The 17221-nt window shown below is 42.6% G+C and overlaps 1 protein-coding gene across 7 annotated transcripts in view; it reads left to right on the top strand.

Moving 5' to 3' along the window:
• The window catches only part of LOC139557207 (kazrin-like), a 350504-nt gene that overhangs the window by 268213 nt on the left and 65070 nt on the right, over positions 1-17221 (top strand). The window contains exon 1 of one of the 7 annotated variants that reach the window (XM_071371700.1): positions 7367-7609. The exons of 5 other annotated variants lie outside the window; for them this stretch is intronic. In XM_071371700.1, the coding sequence (XP_071227801.1) occupies positions 7579-7609 (31 nt within the window). In that variant the 5' untranslated portion in view covers positions 7367-7578. Of the gene's footprint in view, positions 1-7366; positions 7610-17221 lie in introns of those variants that run through there. One more of the 7 variants, XM_071371702.1, reaches the window with a different exon arrangement.

Genomic DNA, 17221 nt, shown 5'->3' with positions numbered 1-17221 from the left:
CCTCTGACCGCAAGGCACTACAGAGGGTAGTGCGTACGGCCCAGTACATCACTGGGACCAAGCTTCCTGCCATCCAGGTCTAGGTCTAAGAGGCTTCTAAACAGCTTCTATCCACAAGCCATAAGACTCCTGAACATCTAATCAAATGGCTACCAAGACTATTTGCATTTCCCCCCTTTTACGCTGCTGCTGCTCTATGTTATTATCTATGCATAGTAACTTTAATAACTCTACCTACATGTACATATTACCTCAATTACCTCGACTAACCGGTGCCCCCGCACATTGACTCTGTACCGGTACTCCCTGTACAGTGCCTTGCAAAAGTATTCATCCCCCTTGGCGTTTTTCCTATTTTGTTGCATTACAACCTGTTTAATTTAAATTTATGTTTATTTTTATTTCATGTAATGGACATACACAAAATAGTCCAAATTGGTGAAGTGAAATGAAAAATGAAAAAATAAATAAATGGAAAAGTGGTGCGTGCATATGTATTTACCCCCTTTGCTATGAAGCCCCTAAATAAGATCTGGTGCAACCAATTACCTTCAGAAGTCACATAATTAGTTAAAGTCCACCTGTGTGTAATCTAAGTGTCACATGATCTCAGTATATATACACCTGTTCTGAAAGGCCCCAGATTCTGCAACACCGCAAACAAGGGGCTCCACCAAACAAGCGGCACCATTGAAGATCAAGGATCTCTCCAAACAGGTCAGGGACAAAGTTGTGGACAAGTACAGATATGGGTTGGGTTATAAAAAAATATCCAAAACTTTGAACGTCCCACGGAGCACCATTAAATCCATTATTAAAAAATGGAAAGAATATGGCACCACAACAAACCTGCCAAGAGAGGGCCGCCCAGCAAAACTCACAGACCAGGCAAGGAGGGCATTAATCAGAGAGGCAACAAAGAGACCAAAGATAACCCTGAAGGAGCTGCAAAGATCCACAGCGGAGATTGGAGTATCTGTCCATAAGATCACTTTAAGCCGTACACTCCACAGAGCTGGGCTTTACGGAAGAGTGGCCAGAAAATAAGCCATTGCTTAAAGAAATAAATAAGCAAACACGTTTGGTGTTCGCCACCAGGCATGTGGGAGACTCCCCAAACATGTAAGAAGGTACTCTGGTCAGATAAGACCAAAATGTAGCTTTTTGGCCATCAAGGAAAGTGCTGTTTCTGGCGCAAACCCAACACGTCTCATCACCCCGAGAACCTCATCCCCACAGTGAAATACAGGGAAATTCTTGAGGGAAACCTGTTTCAGTCTTCCAGAGATGTGAGACTGGGATGGAGGTTCACCTTCCAGCAGGACAATGACCCTAAGCATACTGCTAAAGCAACACTCGAGTGGTTTAATGGGAAACATTTAAATGTCTTGGAATGGCCTAGTCAAAGCCCAGACCTCAATCTAATTGAGAATATGTTGTATGACTTAAAGATTGCTGTACACCAGCGGAACCAATCCAACTTGAAGGAGCTGGAGCAGTTTTGCCTTGAAGAATGGGCAACAATCTCAGTGGCTAGATGTGCCAAGCTTATAGAGACATACCCCAACAGACTTGCAGCTGTAATTGCTGCAAAAGGTGGCTCTACAAGGTATTGACTTTGGGGGGGGTGAATAGTTATGCACGCCCAAATTTTCATTTTTTTTGTCTTAATTCTTGTTTGTTACACAATAAAAAATGTTTTGCATCTTCTAAGTGGTAGGCATGTTGTGTAAATCAAGTGATACAAACCCACCAAAATCCATTTTAATTCCAGGTTGTAAGGCAACAAAATAGGAAAAATGCCAAGGGGGTGAATACTTTCGCAAGCCACAGTATATACCCTCGCTATTGTTATTTTACTGCTGCTCTTTATTTATTTGTTACTTTTATGTCTTATTTTTTGTGAGTAAGCATTTCACTGTAAGGTCTACCTACACCTGTTGTATTTGGTGCAGGCGAAAAATAAATTAGATTGGATTTTGATTTGATTTGTCCAGGAGCAAGACGTCAGTGTCGGCGACGTGGCTGGTTTTCCCTTTGTAATCGGTGATTGTCTGTAGACCCTGCCACATTCATTTTGTGTCTGAGCTGTTGAATTGCGACTCCACTTTGTCTCTGTACTGACGTTTTGCCTGTTTGATTGCCTTACGGAGGGAATAACTACACTGTTTGTATTCAACCATATTCCCAGTCACCTTGCCATGGTTAAATGCGGTCATTCGCGCTTTCTGTTTTGCGCGAATGCTGCCATCAAGCCACAGTTTCCGATTTGGGTAGGTTTTAATAGTTATGGTGGGAACAACATCCGCTATACACTTCCTGATTAACTCAGTCATTGTGTCAGTGTATACGTCAATGTTATTCTCAGAGGCTACCTGGAACATATCCCAGTCCGCGTGATCAAACCAATCTTATAGCATGGATCCCGATTGGTCAGACCAGCGTTGAATAGACATGCATGAGCACTTCCTGTTTGAGTTTCTGCCTATAGGAAGGAATGAGCTAAATGGAGTCATGATTTGATTTGCCAAAGGGAGGGCGGGGGAGGGCCTTGTAGGCATCTCGGAAATTGGAGTAGCAGTGGTCGAGTGTTTTAGCAGCACGAGTGCTACAGTCAATGTGTTGATCGAACTTCGGTAGCGTTTTCCTCAAAATTTGCTTTGTTAAATCCCCAGCTACAATAAATGCGGCCTCAGGATATGTGGTTTCCAGTTTGCACAAGGTCCAGTGTAGTTCCTTGAGGGCCGTTGTGGTATTGGCTTGAGGGGAATATACACGGCTGTGACTATAACCGAAGAGAATTCTCTCTCTGCATTTGATTGTGAGGAATTCTAGGTTGGGTGAACAAAAGGCCTTGAGCTTCTGTACGTTATAACAATCACACCATGAGTAGTTAATCGTGAAACATACACTCCCGCCTTTCTTCTTCCCGGAGATTTCTTTATTCTTGTCTGTGCGATGCACTGAGAACCCAGTTGGCTGTATGGATGGGGACAATACTCGGAGAGAGCCATGATTCCGTGAAACAGAGTATGTTACAGTCCCTGATGTCTCTCTGGAAGGAGATCCTCGCCCTGAGGTCGTCTACTTTATTGTCCAGAGACTGAACACTAGCGGGTAGTATACTCGGAAGTGGTGGATGGTGTACACGCCTCCTGAGTCGGACTACAAGTCCACTCCGAATACCTATTCTCCGCCGGCGGTGTCTTGGAGAAGCCTCCAGGATAAGTTCAATTGCCCTGGGAGGTACGAACAAAGGATCCAATTCGGGAAAGTCGTATTCCTGGTTAAATACTGGTGAGTTACCGTTGCGCTGATATCCAAAAGTTATTTCCAGCTGTATGTAATAACACAAAAAACTTTCTGGACTAATAATGTAAGAAATAAAAACACAAACAAAATACTGCAAAGGTTCTTCGGAGCTAGAAGCAGATCTGCCATGTCTGACAGAAGACATAGACGACCACCTGTGCTAATTAGTTATCTAGCATGCTCGAAACACTGCCTCAAACGCCGTAAGAGTAACTGAACAGGAAGTGTAGCGGAGGTGTATTTTGTCAGCTAGAGGCACACAGCCTTAAGGATCTGTAAAAACCTTCTACAGAAGTGTGGATTTTTTATTTGAAAGATTATTTCTTGCTGATATGATAGATAAGTTCCCTTCCTGACCTAGTAAGATTTACACTATCATTCAAAAGTTTAGGGTCACTTAGAAATGTCCTTGTTTTTGAAAGAGGTGACTCCGGTATGCTGGCCTTCTAGGCAGAGTTGCAAAGAAAAAGCCATATCTCAGACTGGCCAACAAAAAGAAAAGATTAAGATGGGCAAAAGAACACAGACACTGGACAGAGGAACTAGAAGGCCAGCATCCCAGAGTCGCCTCTTCACTGTTGACGGTGAGACTGGTGTTTTGTGTGTACTATTTAATGAAGCTGCCAGTTGAGGACTTGTGAGGTATCTGTTACTCAAACTAGACACTCTAATCTAATCAAATCGAAGTTTATTTGTCACGTGCGCCGAATGCAACAGGTGTAGACCTTACAGTGAAATGCTTACTTAAAGGCTCTAACCAATAGTGCAAAAAGGTATTAGGTAAACAATAGGTAAGTAAAGAAATAAAAACAACAGTAAAAAGACAGCGAAAAACAGTATTGAGGCTATAAAAGTAGCGAGGCTACATACAGACACCGGTTAGTCAGGCTGATTGAGGTAGTATGTACATGTAGATATGGTTAAAGTGACTATGCATATATGATGAACAGAGAGTAGCAGTAGCGTAAAGAGGGGTTGGCGGGTGGTGGGTGGCGGGTGGCGGGACACAATGCAGATAGCCCGGTTAGCCAATGTGCGGGAGGACTGGTTGGTGGGGGCCAATTGAGGTAGTATGTACATATGTACATGAATGTATAGTTAAAGTGACTGTGCATATATGATAAACAGAGAGTAGCAGCAGCGTAAAAGAGAGGTTGGGGGGGGGGGGGCACACAATGCAAATAGTTTGGGTAGCCATTTGATTACCTGCTCAGGAGTCTTATGGCTTGGGGGTAAAAACTGTTGAGAAGCCTTTTTGTCCTAGACTTGGCACTCTGGTACCGCTTGCCATGCGGTAGTAGAGAGAACAGTCTATGACTGGGGTGGCTGGGGTCTTTGACAATTTTTAGGGCCTTCCTCTGACACCGCCTGGTGTAGAGGTCCTGGACGGCAGGCAGCTTAGCCCCAGTGATGTACTGGGCCGTACGCACTACCCTCTGTAGTGCCTTGCGGTCGGAGGCCGGGCAATTGCCGTACCAGGCAGTGATGCAACCGGTCAGGATGCTCTCGATGTTGCAGCTGTAGATCCTTTTGAGGATCTCAGGACCCATGCCAAATCTTTTCAGTTGCCTGAGGGGGAATAGGCTTTGTCGTGCCCTCTTCACGACTGTCTTGGTGTGTTTTGACCATTCTAGTTTGTTGGTGATATGGACACCAAGGAACCTGAAGCTCTCAACCTGCTCCACTACAGCCCTGTCGATGAGAATGGGGGCGTACTCGGTCCTCCTTTTCCTGTAGTCCACAATCATCTCCTTTGTCTTGGTTACGTTGAGGGATAGGTTGTTATTCTGGCACCACCCGGCCAGGTCTCTGACCTCCTCCCTATAGGCTGTCTCTTCGTTGTCGGTGACCAAGTACCTCTAATGTACTTGTCCTCTTGCTCAGTTGTGCAACGGGGCCTTCATTCCTCTTTTTATTCTGGTTAGAGACAGTTTGCGCTGTTCTGTGAAGGCAGTAGTACACGGCGTTATACGAGATCTTCAGCTTCTTGGCAATTTCTCGCATGGAATAGCCTTCATTTCTCAGAACAAGAATACACTGACGGGTTTCGGAAGAAAGTGCTTTGTTTCTGGCCATTTTGAGCCTGTAATCGAACCCACAAATGCCGATGCTCCAGATTCTCAACTAGTCTAAAGAAGGCCAGTTTTATTGCTTCTTTAATCAGAACAACAGTTTTCAGCTGTGCGAATATAATTGCAAAAGGGTCTTCTAATGATCAATTAGCCTTTTAAAATGATAAACTTGGATTAGCTACCACAACGTGCCATTGGAACACAGAAGTGATGGTTGCTGATAATGGGCCTCTGTATGCCTATGTAGATATTCCATTAAAAAATCTGCTGTTTCCAGCTACAATAGTCATTTACAACATTAACAATGTCTACACTGTATTTCTGATCAGTTTTGTGTTATTTTAAATGAACAAAAAATGTGCTTGTCTTTCAAAAACAAGGACATTTCTAAGTGACTCCAAACTTTTGAACGGTAGTGTACATGGCGGGGCTCAATCAAGCTAGTCGTCTTGATTACTTTCTTATGTCATTCTCTCTGGCACCAAAAGTTTAAAAAGTGTTGATAGGGGACAGAATGCGGTCGGACCATCATATAATTTACATATGTCTTACTCTTACAGATTTTCCACGTGGGCGATGATATTGGAAATGTAATCAAAGCCTGTTGGATGATAAATTGTTTTGAACTAAGACAGAAGATTTTACAACTGACTTTTTCGACATAACATAGGTACAGTGGTTCCCCTTATTGTACGGGACACTTTTAAATGTGCCTTTAGAGTCCATGCAATTCAGTACTCATCTCTAAAACAAAAGCAATTTAGGTCAAAATATACATATATATCATGAAATGGGTTAAAGTCATGTATAGTAACCCTAGGTCTAAAATAGTAAATAATGGCTACTTCTCAGAAAGTTTAAAACTGTCAAGAGGAGTGAAACAAGGTTGTCCACTATCGGCATATCTATTTATTATTCCCATCGAAATGTTAGCTGTTAAAATCAGATCCAACAATAATATCAAAGGGTTAGAAATCCAGGGCTTAAAAACAAAGGTGCCATTGTACGCTGATCCACAATTTGGATCCCTCCACAGCCTCATAGAGGATCTAGATACTTTTTCTAACCTTTCTGGATTAAAACCAAATGATGTCTACTACATTACGTGTTGGATCACAAAAAAATCACTTTTACATTACTGTGTAGTTTACCAATAAAATGTTCTGACAGGGATGTGGACATACTCGGTATACATATCCCAAAAGAAAGAAATTACCTAATTCCAATACATTTTAATAGAAAGTTAGCAAAAATAGATAAGATCTTGATTAGTTTAACATTTTTTTTGGTTACTTCACGTTTCCATATGTGTTATTTCATAGTTTTGATGTCTTCACTATTATTCTACAAATAGTAAAAATAAAGAAAAACCCTGGAATGAGTAGGTGTATCCAAACGTTTGACTGGTACTATATGTATGTGTCTATATATGTGTGTGTGTATTTACAAAAAATATATTGGGGATTGGAAATGATGCACTTACACTGATGGAAGCTACAATCTATCTGCAATATTAAAGCTGATCTAGCCCCTATTTTTATTTATTTAAAATAAACTAAGAAATTAGATAAGTTCCATATGTTTCGAAAACCACATAGTTTCTAAATGTTTGAACAGAGCATTGGGATTGTAGTTCACATGGTCCCACCGGTAAGCAGTGCTTATAGATGAGAACCCTTGGGATAAGGAAGAATGCCTTATTAATGCCTTGGGTTCTTGAGAGCAACTTGTAAACCTGCTCTGTTTAAATTGAGCTACATTGCCTGGCCAACCTGCGTGAGAGGACACACACATTGACGCTCTCACCTGCCTACTACAAGACCGCACCTTGGCATAACTCCTCCCCTAACCTGTGTGTGTTTGTGTGTTGGAGCAGTGTGGGAAAATAGTGACAGCTCTAGTTAGCTCCACCTCCCAGTGAAGTATTGTAACAGAGGGGGAGGGGAGGATTGGAATATGTAATTCTAAACCTGTGGGAGTCTCTTAGAACAGGTACAGAAAGAGAGAGAGCGAGAGCAAGAGAGAGGGAGGGACAATCTCTGGAAGTATTTCCTGATTTCCTGGACACAGTGCAGTGGAAGAAGAGTGTTTTTTGCCTGTGGAGTGTTGTTCAGATTCCCCTGTTGTCTATTGTGAGATTCCCAGCCCAGACCTGACAGTGGAATCCTTGGGAAAACTCTCCTGTGAGGAGGGGATGAAGTCGGACAGGGAGGAGGGGAAACCTGGTGAGTGGAGGAGGAGTGGAGTAGTGGAAGAGTGTGGCTGCTTGTCATCGCTCTCCCTGACTAGTAGCCTTTAGCAGTTGTGTGCTGACCAAAAGTTTCAAGTGACACTGACACTGGAATGGAGCTTGTGACTGAGGCTTTTGGTGAGGCCTGGTATTTTGAATGGTTTGAATGGGGGACTGCGGCGGAGACCTGTGGGACTGTTTTTTCAGCACTGTTTGTGCTTTTGTGTTTGTGTATTATTAAAACTCAGAAAACAGCGAGTTCACATGTGGGTAAAAGTGTCATGTGGGATGTTCAGTCACCTGCCGGCTGCCACTCATTGTCGAACCGTTCAGTTACTTTACCCAGCTATGACCTCACGGCTTGTTGTTGTTTGAACATGGGAGTGAACTATGCCACCCTAGAGCCAACGTCAACGCTAAAACAAACTGTAGTTGTGTCAGGCTGACTGACAACAAGGTGTACCTATACCAACTCGGTAGAATATCTTTACATTTATTTAAAAAAACGTAGTTTGGAAATGGTTGAATGAATGAGTTTTATCTAATTGCAATTCACCGGCAGAATTCATTGTGGGTTGTTTAGTGAAGGCATTTCTTTCAGGCAGTGTTGTTTTTTGTTTTCTAAAGACCTTTTGTCATGGATTAGTGAATAGGTGACTCAGTGTTGTCCTTGGTTATTTCTACAGCAATGTGTCTGAATTTCTCAGAACAACGGTACATTTGTGTTTGTACCTGAATCATGAAGGCAGCATTGTTTAAAAATATATATTTGTAACAGTGCTGCATCTAGGGTTATTGAGCTCACATTTCTCTGAGAGTGAATGTGTATTTTACTCTGTGTATTTCAGTGTGTGACAGCATTGTCTATGTCACGTACATGTTAAACTTTGATGGTTCATGGGTACTGTAGTCTTCAGTGGATGAGCGCCTCTGTTTCAGGACTGACCTGGTCAGATCTGCTTACAATCCTCTGATCAATTCCAAACCATGCGGGCCAAAATCAGCTCAGTACCATCCACATAGGGGCTATTTGCTAACCGTCAGAGCATAGTATTCATTAGCTACTGTACTTGAATCCCCACTGCTTCCACCTGAGGCTGATACTGTTTAGGGTCGCAGTTATAATGGTTATTGGAGTGTCCCAATAGCGTTGCTAGTAGGTTGAGTGACATACTCAGCTGTGCAGTGACAACACATCTAGTAATTCCTGCTGGCTTAGCCACAGGGTGTGGTCGCTGACACCATTCTTGCCGCCTAAGCAAAACAAACAAACACTTTCAATGGTATTCATTGCTTCTGAGAGCCTAACTTCTATCCAAGGTGTGGCTACATATTAGCAGTTGTGTTTAATTACGAGGCATTCATGCTAACATTGCCCCAATAGCATCTCACATATTTTTGTGTTCAAACCAGAACAGGAATACTCATCACAAATGTCTCAGATAGGCAATGTAGATCGGTTTTCCCTTTTAAACTCCTCTATCTCAAATCTAGTCCAATCTACTCTAGCTTAGTCAAGTCTAGGTTTAGTACAGTATATGTGAAGCTTGAAGTCCAGACTAGTTGTGACCAGTGTTGGGCTCAATTCCATTTAAATTTAGGAAGTAAACTGAAATTCCAGTTTAATTCCTGAATTGAAATGAAATGTTATTTTGTCCGAAACTGTTTTGAACTATGAGTTGAACTATGAGTTTGACCTGGGGAAATGACAGGTCAAGGTGTCAGGCTCAAGGGCAGGTCACCTCTTCTATGTGTCGTTATTAAAATACCCTTTTTGTGAAAGACAACTCACTGATAAGCTATTCTGTGTCTACCTTTAGTGGTGGTGTCACTTTCAAGAGTAGACCTAGAAGCAACCATATCTAGGGCTAAAGCCAGATATTATTGATCTCTGATTGCCTGGGGACATGAGTTCCTGTATCAAATCAAATCAAATTTTATTTGTCACATACACATGGTTAGCAGATGTTAATGCGAGTGTAGCGAAATGCTTGTGCTTCTAGTTCCGACAATGCAGTAATAACCAACAAGAAATCTAACCTAACAATTCCACAACTACTACCTTATACACACAAGTGTAAAGGGATAAAGAATATGTACATAAAGATATATGAATGAGTGATGGTACAGAACGGCATAGGCAAGATGCAGTAGATGGTATAGAGTACAGTATATACATATGAGATGAGTAATGTAGGGTATGTAAACATAAAGTGGCATAGTTTAAAGTGGCTAGTGATACATGTATTACATAAAGATGGCAAGATGCAGTAGATGATATAGAGTACAGTATATACATATACATATGAGATGAGTAATGTAGGGTATGTAAACATTATATTAAGTGGCAATGTTTAAAGTGGCTAGTGGTACATTTTTACATAATTTCCATCAATTCCCATTATTAAAGTGGCTGGAGTTGAGTCAGTATGTTGGCAGCGGCCACTAAATGTTAGTGGTGGCTGTTTAACAGTCTGATGGCCTTGAGATAGAAGCTGTTTTTCAGTCTCTCGGTCCCTGCTTTGATGCACCTGTACTGACCTCGCCTTCTGGATGATAGCGGGGTGAACAGGCAGTGGCTTGGGTGGTTGTTGTCCTTGATGATCTTTATGGCCTTCCTGTGACATCGGGTGGTGTAGGTGTCCTGGAGGGCAGGTAGTTTGCCCCCGGTGATGCGTTGTGCAGACCTCACTACCCTCTGGAGAGCCTTACGGTTGTGGGCGGAGCAGTTGCCGTACCAGGCGGTGATACAGCCCGACAGGATGCTCTCGATTGTGCATCTGTAGAAGTTTGTGAGTGCTTTTGGTGACAAGCCGAATTTCTTCAGCCTCCTGAGGTTGAAGAGGCGCTGCTGCGCCTTCTTCACAACGCTGTCTGTGTGGGTGGACCAATTCAGTTTGTCCGTGATGTGTGGATAGGTGGTAACTATAAATATAGTTGTACACTACAAAAGCATCATATCGAATGGACTCCTTTTTAACCTATAATAATAATAATAATAATAATTGGGTAGGTACTTATATTTGTCCTACTGTAAAACTTCAATTAATAGCCCAGGTGTGTATTTGCTTAAATCACTGGACACAACAGGCACTTATTTGAGCCAGGCTTCTTTTTATTTGAGCCAGGCATATATTTGAGCCAGGCATCTATTTCCTTAATGCACACAGCTTTTGCTCATTTGCATAGTTAATTGTACCTTCCAGCACCTTCCAGCATTCACTTCCAGCGTTTTTATAAATTTCTTCATTTCCTACACTGTGTTATCATTTACACACTATGTCACGTTTCTTTTCTCTTAGTATGCCTCTATTTCGAGAATTTGTTTACTTCCTTGACAGAATAATTATTCATCTCTTTGACTGTGCATTTTCGCCAGACTGATTTCTTGGGGTCTGTACTCCCAACGTTGTTGACTGTTTTTATGCTTTCCAGTTAGCTAGAAGTATTCCGCTGTTTGCAGCCAAAGGTTAGCAGTTTCTTACTGCCGATAAAAACAGATTGCCATCATTTTTTCGGAGTCATTACTGAATTATGTAACAAAACAAACATTAAACCCTGCAAACAATTAATAGTAATTCATGGTAACCTTGTAAACAATTAATTTAGACCTGGGTTTATTTGAAACAGGCGTTTATTTGCTGAAATGTGTGTGGTTGCCGGCTATTAAAAGGAACAGGCGGCTATTTGAGACCCGGCTTTTAACTGTTTTACAGTATTTCATACATGTACAGTACAAGTGTGTAATGTCACATACGCCGGATTGGTGCAGCGAAATGTATTGTTTATATTGGGTCAGCCATATTACGACAGCGCACCTGGAGCAAATTAGGGTTAAGTGCCTTGCTTAATGGTACATCAAACAGATTTTTCACCTTCTTGGCTCAGGTATTAAAACCAGTGACCTTAAAGGTGAGAACTTATTTTTATTTTATAAAAAATAAAATAAATAAAAGTAAGCTTTTAAATTATATCAATCTAATGTTTACAGTGATGAAGACATGGATGTCTCATGGTATGCAAAATCGTTCAACTTTGAGCACCTTTCTGAGCACTTCAACAATGGGCAAATATGGAAGGTTTCGTTCAAATGAAAAGGGGTGCTGTAAAAAAGTGATTGAATTCAAATGGATTTACTCCAAGAGATCATCCCCTACTAGTAAACCATGTCAGAGTTGTCAATCACTCAATCTGAAAAGGTGTGGTGGAGAGGGGGATTTGCTCTATGGTATCATTATCTCTACCCCCATCCTGATCTTTTACCCCTGCTATGAGTCGGGACCTGGGTGGGGGACCCTGGTGTCTGTTTTCACTGCCCACCCACCCTCCCTCTCCTGCCCTATCCTGGCTGCACCCACTGGCCTGTCCATCACACAGAATTAAGTGACAGGGCGTGTGTGTGTAGGAGTGTGTGTGCATATGCATGCGTGTGTGTGTGTTTCACAGCAGGCTGGCCGTGTCCAGTGTGACTGTGTAATTATGAGAGTGACCTGATCCTGCCTCTGTAATTACATGACTGTCAGTGGAGTGGGTAGACGTAAGAGACCCTCTGTGTGATACTGTAAGGGGCTAAGAGAATGGCCTGCCTTTCATGTGTTTTGGTAGTTCACATGTGTTTTTATGAGAAGTTCAGGCAACTGGGCAACAGGTTCTCAATACAAAGCCAGGGCTTAGGGAAAAAGGGGCAGATACCTGATTGGTGTGGTAAATGTTTCACTTGAAAATACACGCTGAGTATACAAACAATCAGAACACCTGCTCTTTCTATTACATAGACCGACCAGGTGAATCCAGGTGAAAGTTACAGTATGATCCCTTATTGATGTAACTTGTTAAATCTACTTCAATCTGTGTAGACGAAGGGGAGGGGACATGTTAAAGATGCATTTTTAATTGAGACATGGATTGTGTATTTGTGCCATTCAGAGGGTGAATGGGCAAGACAAAAAATGTAAGTGCCTTTGAATGGGGAATTGTAGTAGGTGTCAGGAACTGCAACGCTGCACTCAACAGTTTCCCATGTGTATCAAAAATGGTCCACCACCCAAAAGACATCCAGCTAACTTGACACTGTGGGAAACATTGGAGTCAACATGGTCCATTATCCCTGTGGAACGCTTTCGGCACCTTGTAGAGTCCATCACCCGATGAATTGAGGCTGTTCTGAGGGCAAGGGGGGGTTCCTAATATTTGGTATACTCAGTGTATAATCTACAGCCATTTTATTATTATTAGATAGTTGGATTTGTTTCGGTGAAGCACTGATGGGTAAAATCTAGTCAAAGAATTTTTCATTAGAATGTGTTGAATCGTTTCACAATGGCATTCTTGGTTGAACCTTTTCTTCTATTCTTGACTGTAAGACAGAGGATACTATTTTAGTGGATAGTCCAGTATCCAACCACCCTCCAATTCTTCCATGCCCATGAATGTAGTTTTAAAGCAAAAGGCTTTGCTAAACATTGGTTCAACACATTTCTATTACACCAACGAGAAGTACTTGGCCATTGTGGCTTTTAACATTCATCCCACTGACTTTCGGTATGCCTCCCGCTATTTTCCATTAACTCTACCTCAGTTGACAAAACACAGAGACATAGGGTTTCCCTCCCACAATACACCTCTCTGAAAAGGTGACAAAAAACTGAGCAGTGACAGACTTCCTTTCTGTGCGGCGTATGCATTCGCAGGTGTTCTGTGTGTCTGAACTACCAATGTTTTCATCTTCGCTGGAAACAGAAATGGAACTATTCTCATTAAAATAAGAGTTTTCCAGGGATTTCAAGATGCTACTGAGATTATTTTGCCAAGGCTCGGAAAAAATGTATTTGATAGTATATTTTTTTCAAGGCTGGACTTTTCAAAGGCCTGTGAGTGTGAGCAACTAATCACACGTTTTTCTGCCAAGAAAGGCTGCTTTATCATTCATGTTTGACGGAAGGTCGACTTGTTGGCACGATTTCCTTTGGTTATGTTTGTGTGTGTGTGCGTGTATGTGTGCAGACTTAAACAGCGCTCTTTGATTAAATATCAAGGGGACAGAGTTTGCTGCCCTCATGTTTGGCCCAACCTATAAATACACAACTAGCTCTATTAGCCTTTGGCACCAGAAAAAAGGTTGTGTTTGAACAACCCACAAACATACATGCACACATGCACGCTCGCACACACACATTTACATTTTATACAGTGAGAGAGAATTTGTGTGACTGAGCAAATGCTATGCCAAAAAAGCATGAAGGAAACAGTCTTTGGTCATTCATGAGAAGATGATGTGCCCTGACTCTTCTCTTTCATCCTAGTGTTGGCAAATATTGTTTGTCTGGTAATGGCTGTTACTTCAAGTCCTACAGCTTAGTGAATAGTTTGTGGGAATTGACTGTATTGAAAGGAGAGCTACAGTCTATGAACAGGATGCGTGAGTAGGTGTTAGGTGTCTCTAGGGATTGCAATGTGTAGTGGAGTGCCGTGTTAACAGCATCATCTACAGACCTATTAGCTCTGTAGGCAAATGAGTGGGTCCATCAATGGGGATGTACATGGTTTTAAGTAGGCCAGGACTTTCAAATGCTTTCATGGCCACAGATGTCAGGGCGACTGGTCTGAAGTCGTTGAGTTAGGTTGTTTTGGGTGATTTGGGGACATAAAGGAGGAAGGATACTTTAAAACACTGTGGTACTGTACACTGGCATAAGGAAGTGTTAAAAATGTTGGTGAACACTGGAGCCAGCTGTTCTGCACAGTGGTGGAGCACAGCTGGGCAAATTGATCTGGCCCTTCTGCTTTCCTTATGTTTTGCTTTTTGAAAACAGTTCTGACCTCATCCTCCTTTATGGTGAATGCTGGTGGGAGGGAGATACCTGAAGTGGGGGGTTGAGTGTCTGTGCGCTTGTTTCCTCAAACCGCACATACAACACATTGAGTCTGTCTGGGAGAAGTGCTCATTTGAAGGGGGAGGGTCGTTTTTTGCAATTTGTCATCTCCTGTAAGCTTTTCCAGACTGATCTGGATTCATTGGCAGTGAATTGTGCTTCTATTTTTTTGTGGTTTGTTTTGGCCTTCCTTATTGCAGAGCACAGTTCATATTTGTCTGATTTGAAGTTCATATTTTACGGCGTTATTTTCCATATGAAGTAAAGATAGTTATTTTGAGAACCAGGGCTTGTTGTTGTCGTATGACGTTGCAGTTTTTGTGGGAATACACGTCTCTATACAGAATCAGATGTATGACATCAGTGTCTATGTACTCATCGAGTGTGGTACATGACGCTCTGAAGGTATCCCTGTGGATGTACGCTGTTTAATCATGAAGCAAATACCACAGTCTATTCATTTTAGAGAGAATTTGATTGACCTGCTGGCTCGTTAGATGGTCAAAACCCGGGGGGGATATGGCAGAGTTCTGGGTGATCGGACGTTTGATAATAGCAAGGCAGGCAGAGGGGGCCGGTAGAGTTTTCCGGCTCGCTTCCATGTCCGGGTGTATTCCCAGCTGTAGGCAGTGACTGCCCAGGTATGTTGTTAGTCAGTAATTCCATTGGTAACGAAATATGTTGTGGACTCCAAACGATTTCTCCCTGATGTTAAGTAAACTCAGCAAAAAAAGAAACCTTTTTCAGGACTCTGTCTTTCAAAGATAATTCGTAAAAATCCAAATAACTTCACAGATCTTCATTGTAAAGGGTTTAAACACTGTTTCCCATGCATGTTCAATGAACCATAAACAATTAATGAAATGCACCTGTGGAACGGTCGTTAAGACACTAACAGCTTACAGACAGTAGGCAATTAAGGTCACAGTTATGAGAACTTAGGACACTAAAGAGGCCTTTCTACTGACTCTGAAAAACACCAAAAGAAAGATGCCCAGGGTCCCTGCTCATCTGCGTGAACGTGCCTTAGGCATGCTGCAAGGAGGCATGAGGACTGCAGATGTGGCCAGGGCAATAGATTGCAATGTCCGTACTGTGAGATGCCTAAAACAGCGCTACAGGGAGACAGGACGGACAGCTGATTGTCCTCGCAGTGGCAGACCACGTGTAACAACACCTGCACAGGATTGGTACATCCGAACATCACACCTGTGGACAGGTACAGGATGGCAACAACAACTGCCCGAGTTACACCAGGAACGAAAAATCCCTCCATCAGTGCTCAGACTGTCCGCAATTGGCTGAGAGAGGCTGGACTGAAGGTTTGTAGGCCTGTTGTAAGGCAGGTCCTCACCAGACATCACCGGCAACAACGTCGCCTATTGGCACAAACCCACTGTCGCTGGACCAGACGGGACTGGCAAAAAGTGCTCTTCACTGACGAGTCGAGGTTTTGTCTCACCAGGGGTGATGGCCGGATTCGCGTTTATCGTCGAAAGAATGAGCGTTACATCGAGGCCTGTACTCTGCAGCGGGATCGATTTGGAGGTGGAGGGTCCGTCATGGTCTGGAGCGGTGTGTCACAGCATCATCGGACTGAGTTTGTCATTGCTGGCAATCTCAACGCTGTGCGTTACAGGGAAGATATCCTCCTCCCTCATGTGGTATCCTTCCTGCAGGCTCATCCTGACATGACCCGCCAGCATGACAATGGCACCAGCCATACTGCTCATTCTGTGCGTGATTTCCTGCGAGACAGGAATGTCAGTGTTCTGCCATGGCCAGCGAAGAGCCCGGATCTCAATCCCATTGAGCACGTCTGGGACTTGTTGGATCGGAGGGTGAGGGCTAGGGCCATTCCCCCCCAGAAATGTCCGGGAACTTGCAGGTGCCTTGGTGGAAGAGTTGGGTAACATCTCACAGCAAGAACTGGCAAATCTGGTGCAGTCCATGAGAAGGAGATGCACTGCAGTACTTAATGCAGCTGGTGGCCACACCAGATACTGACTGTTACTTTTGATTTTGACCCCCCCCCCCTTTGTTCTTGGACACATTATTCCATTTCTGTTAGTCACATGTCCGTGGAACTTGTTCAGTTTGTCTGTTGTTGAATCTTGTTATGGTCATACAAATATTTACACATGTTAAGTTTGCTGAAATTAAATGCAGTTGACAGTGAGATGATGTTTCTTTTTTTGCTGATTTTAGTTACAAATTACTATATTTGTGTAAACATGTAGACCTCCATACGAAAAACACCAACAAAATTGAGAGACACAGAATCCGAGTTTGTAGAGTGGCAAGGCTCAATACCGCCATCTTAGATTAGTTATTCGCTTTCATAGCATATAGAAAATTATCAAGCAGAGCATCAATTTCCTCTTCAAATGACTATTCTACTGCAGCACATTGCCCACTGAAGTAATTATTCCCTGACCCAATACAACCCATTCTCATTCTAGGCACTCTGCCTGGAATAATAATCTGTCAAGAAGAGGAATGAAAAATAAAACAGTCATGTCTATCTCCTCTCTCACCGTAGCTATAAAGCAATAACTCATTAGTGCATCCATTTGCATTCATTGTAAACACAACAGGAAAAGTTTGGAGTAATTATTTTCTTTAATTTTTTGTCTCTGTAATTTGACTAGAGCGTTTTCTGGCATTGGGTGGTATTTTTAGGAGTATCTATACCTGACTAACTGCTATTTCACTGTAGCAGCGATGCAGTGCAT

The sequence above is a fragment of the Salvelinus alpinus genome, chromosome 28 (genome assembly GCF_045679555.1).
Source record: "Salvelinus alpinus chromosome 28, SLU_Salpinus.1, whole genome shotgun sequence".
Taxonomy (NCBI): Eukaryota; Metazoa; Chordata; class Actinopteri; order Salmoniformes; family Salmonidae; genus Salvelinus; species Salvelinus alpinus.
The sequence above is the reverse complement of the archived record's forward strand: the minus strand, read 5'-3'. Positions and strand labels throughout refer to the sequence as shown.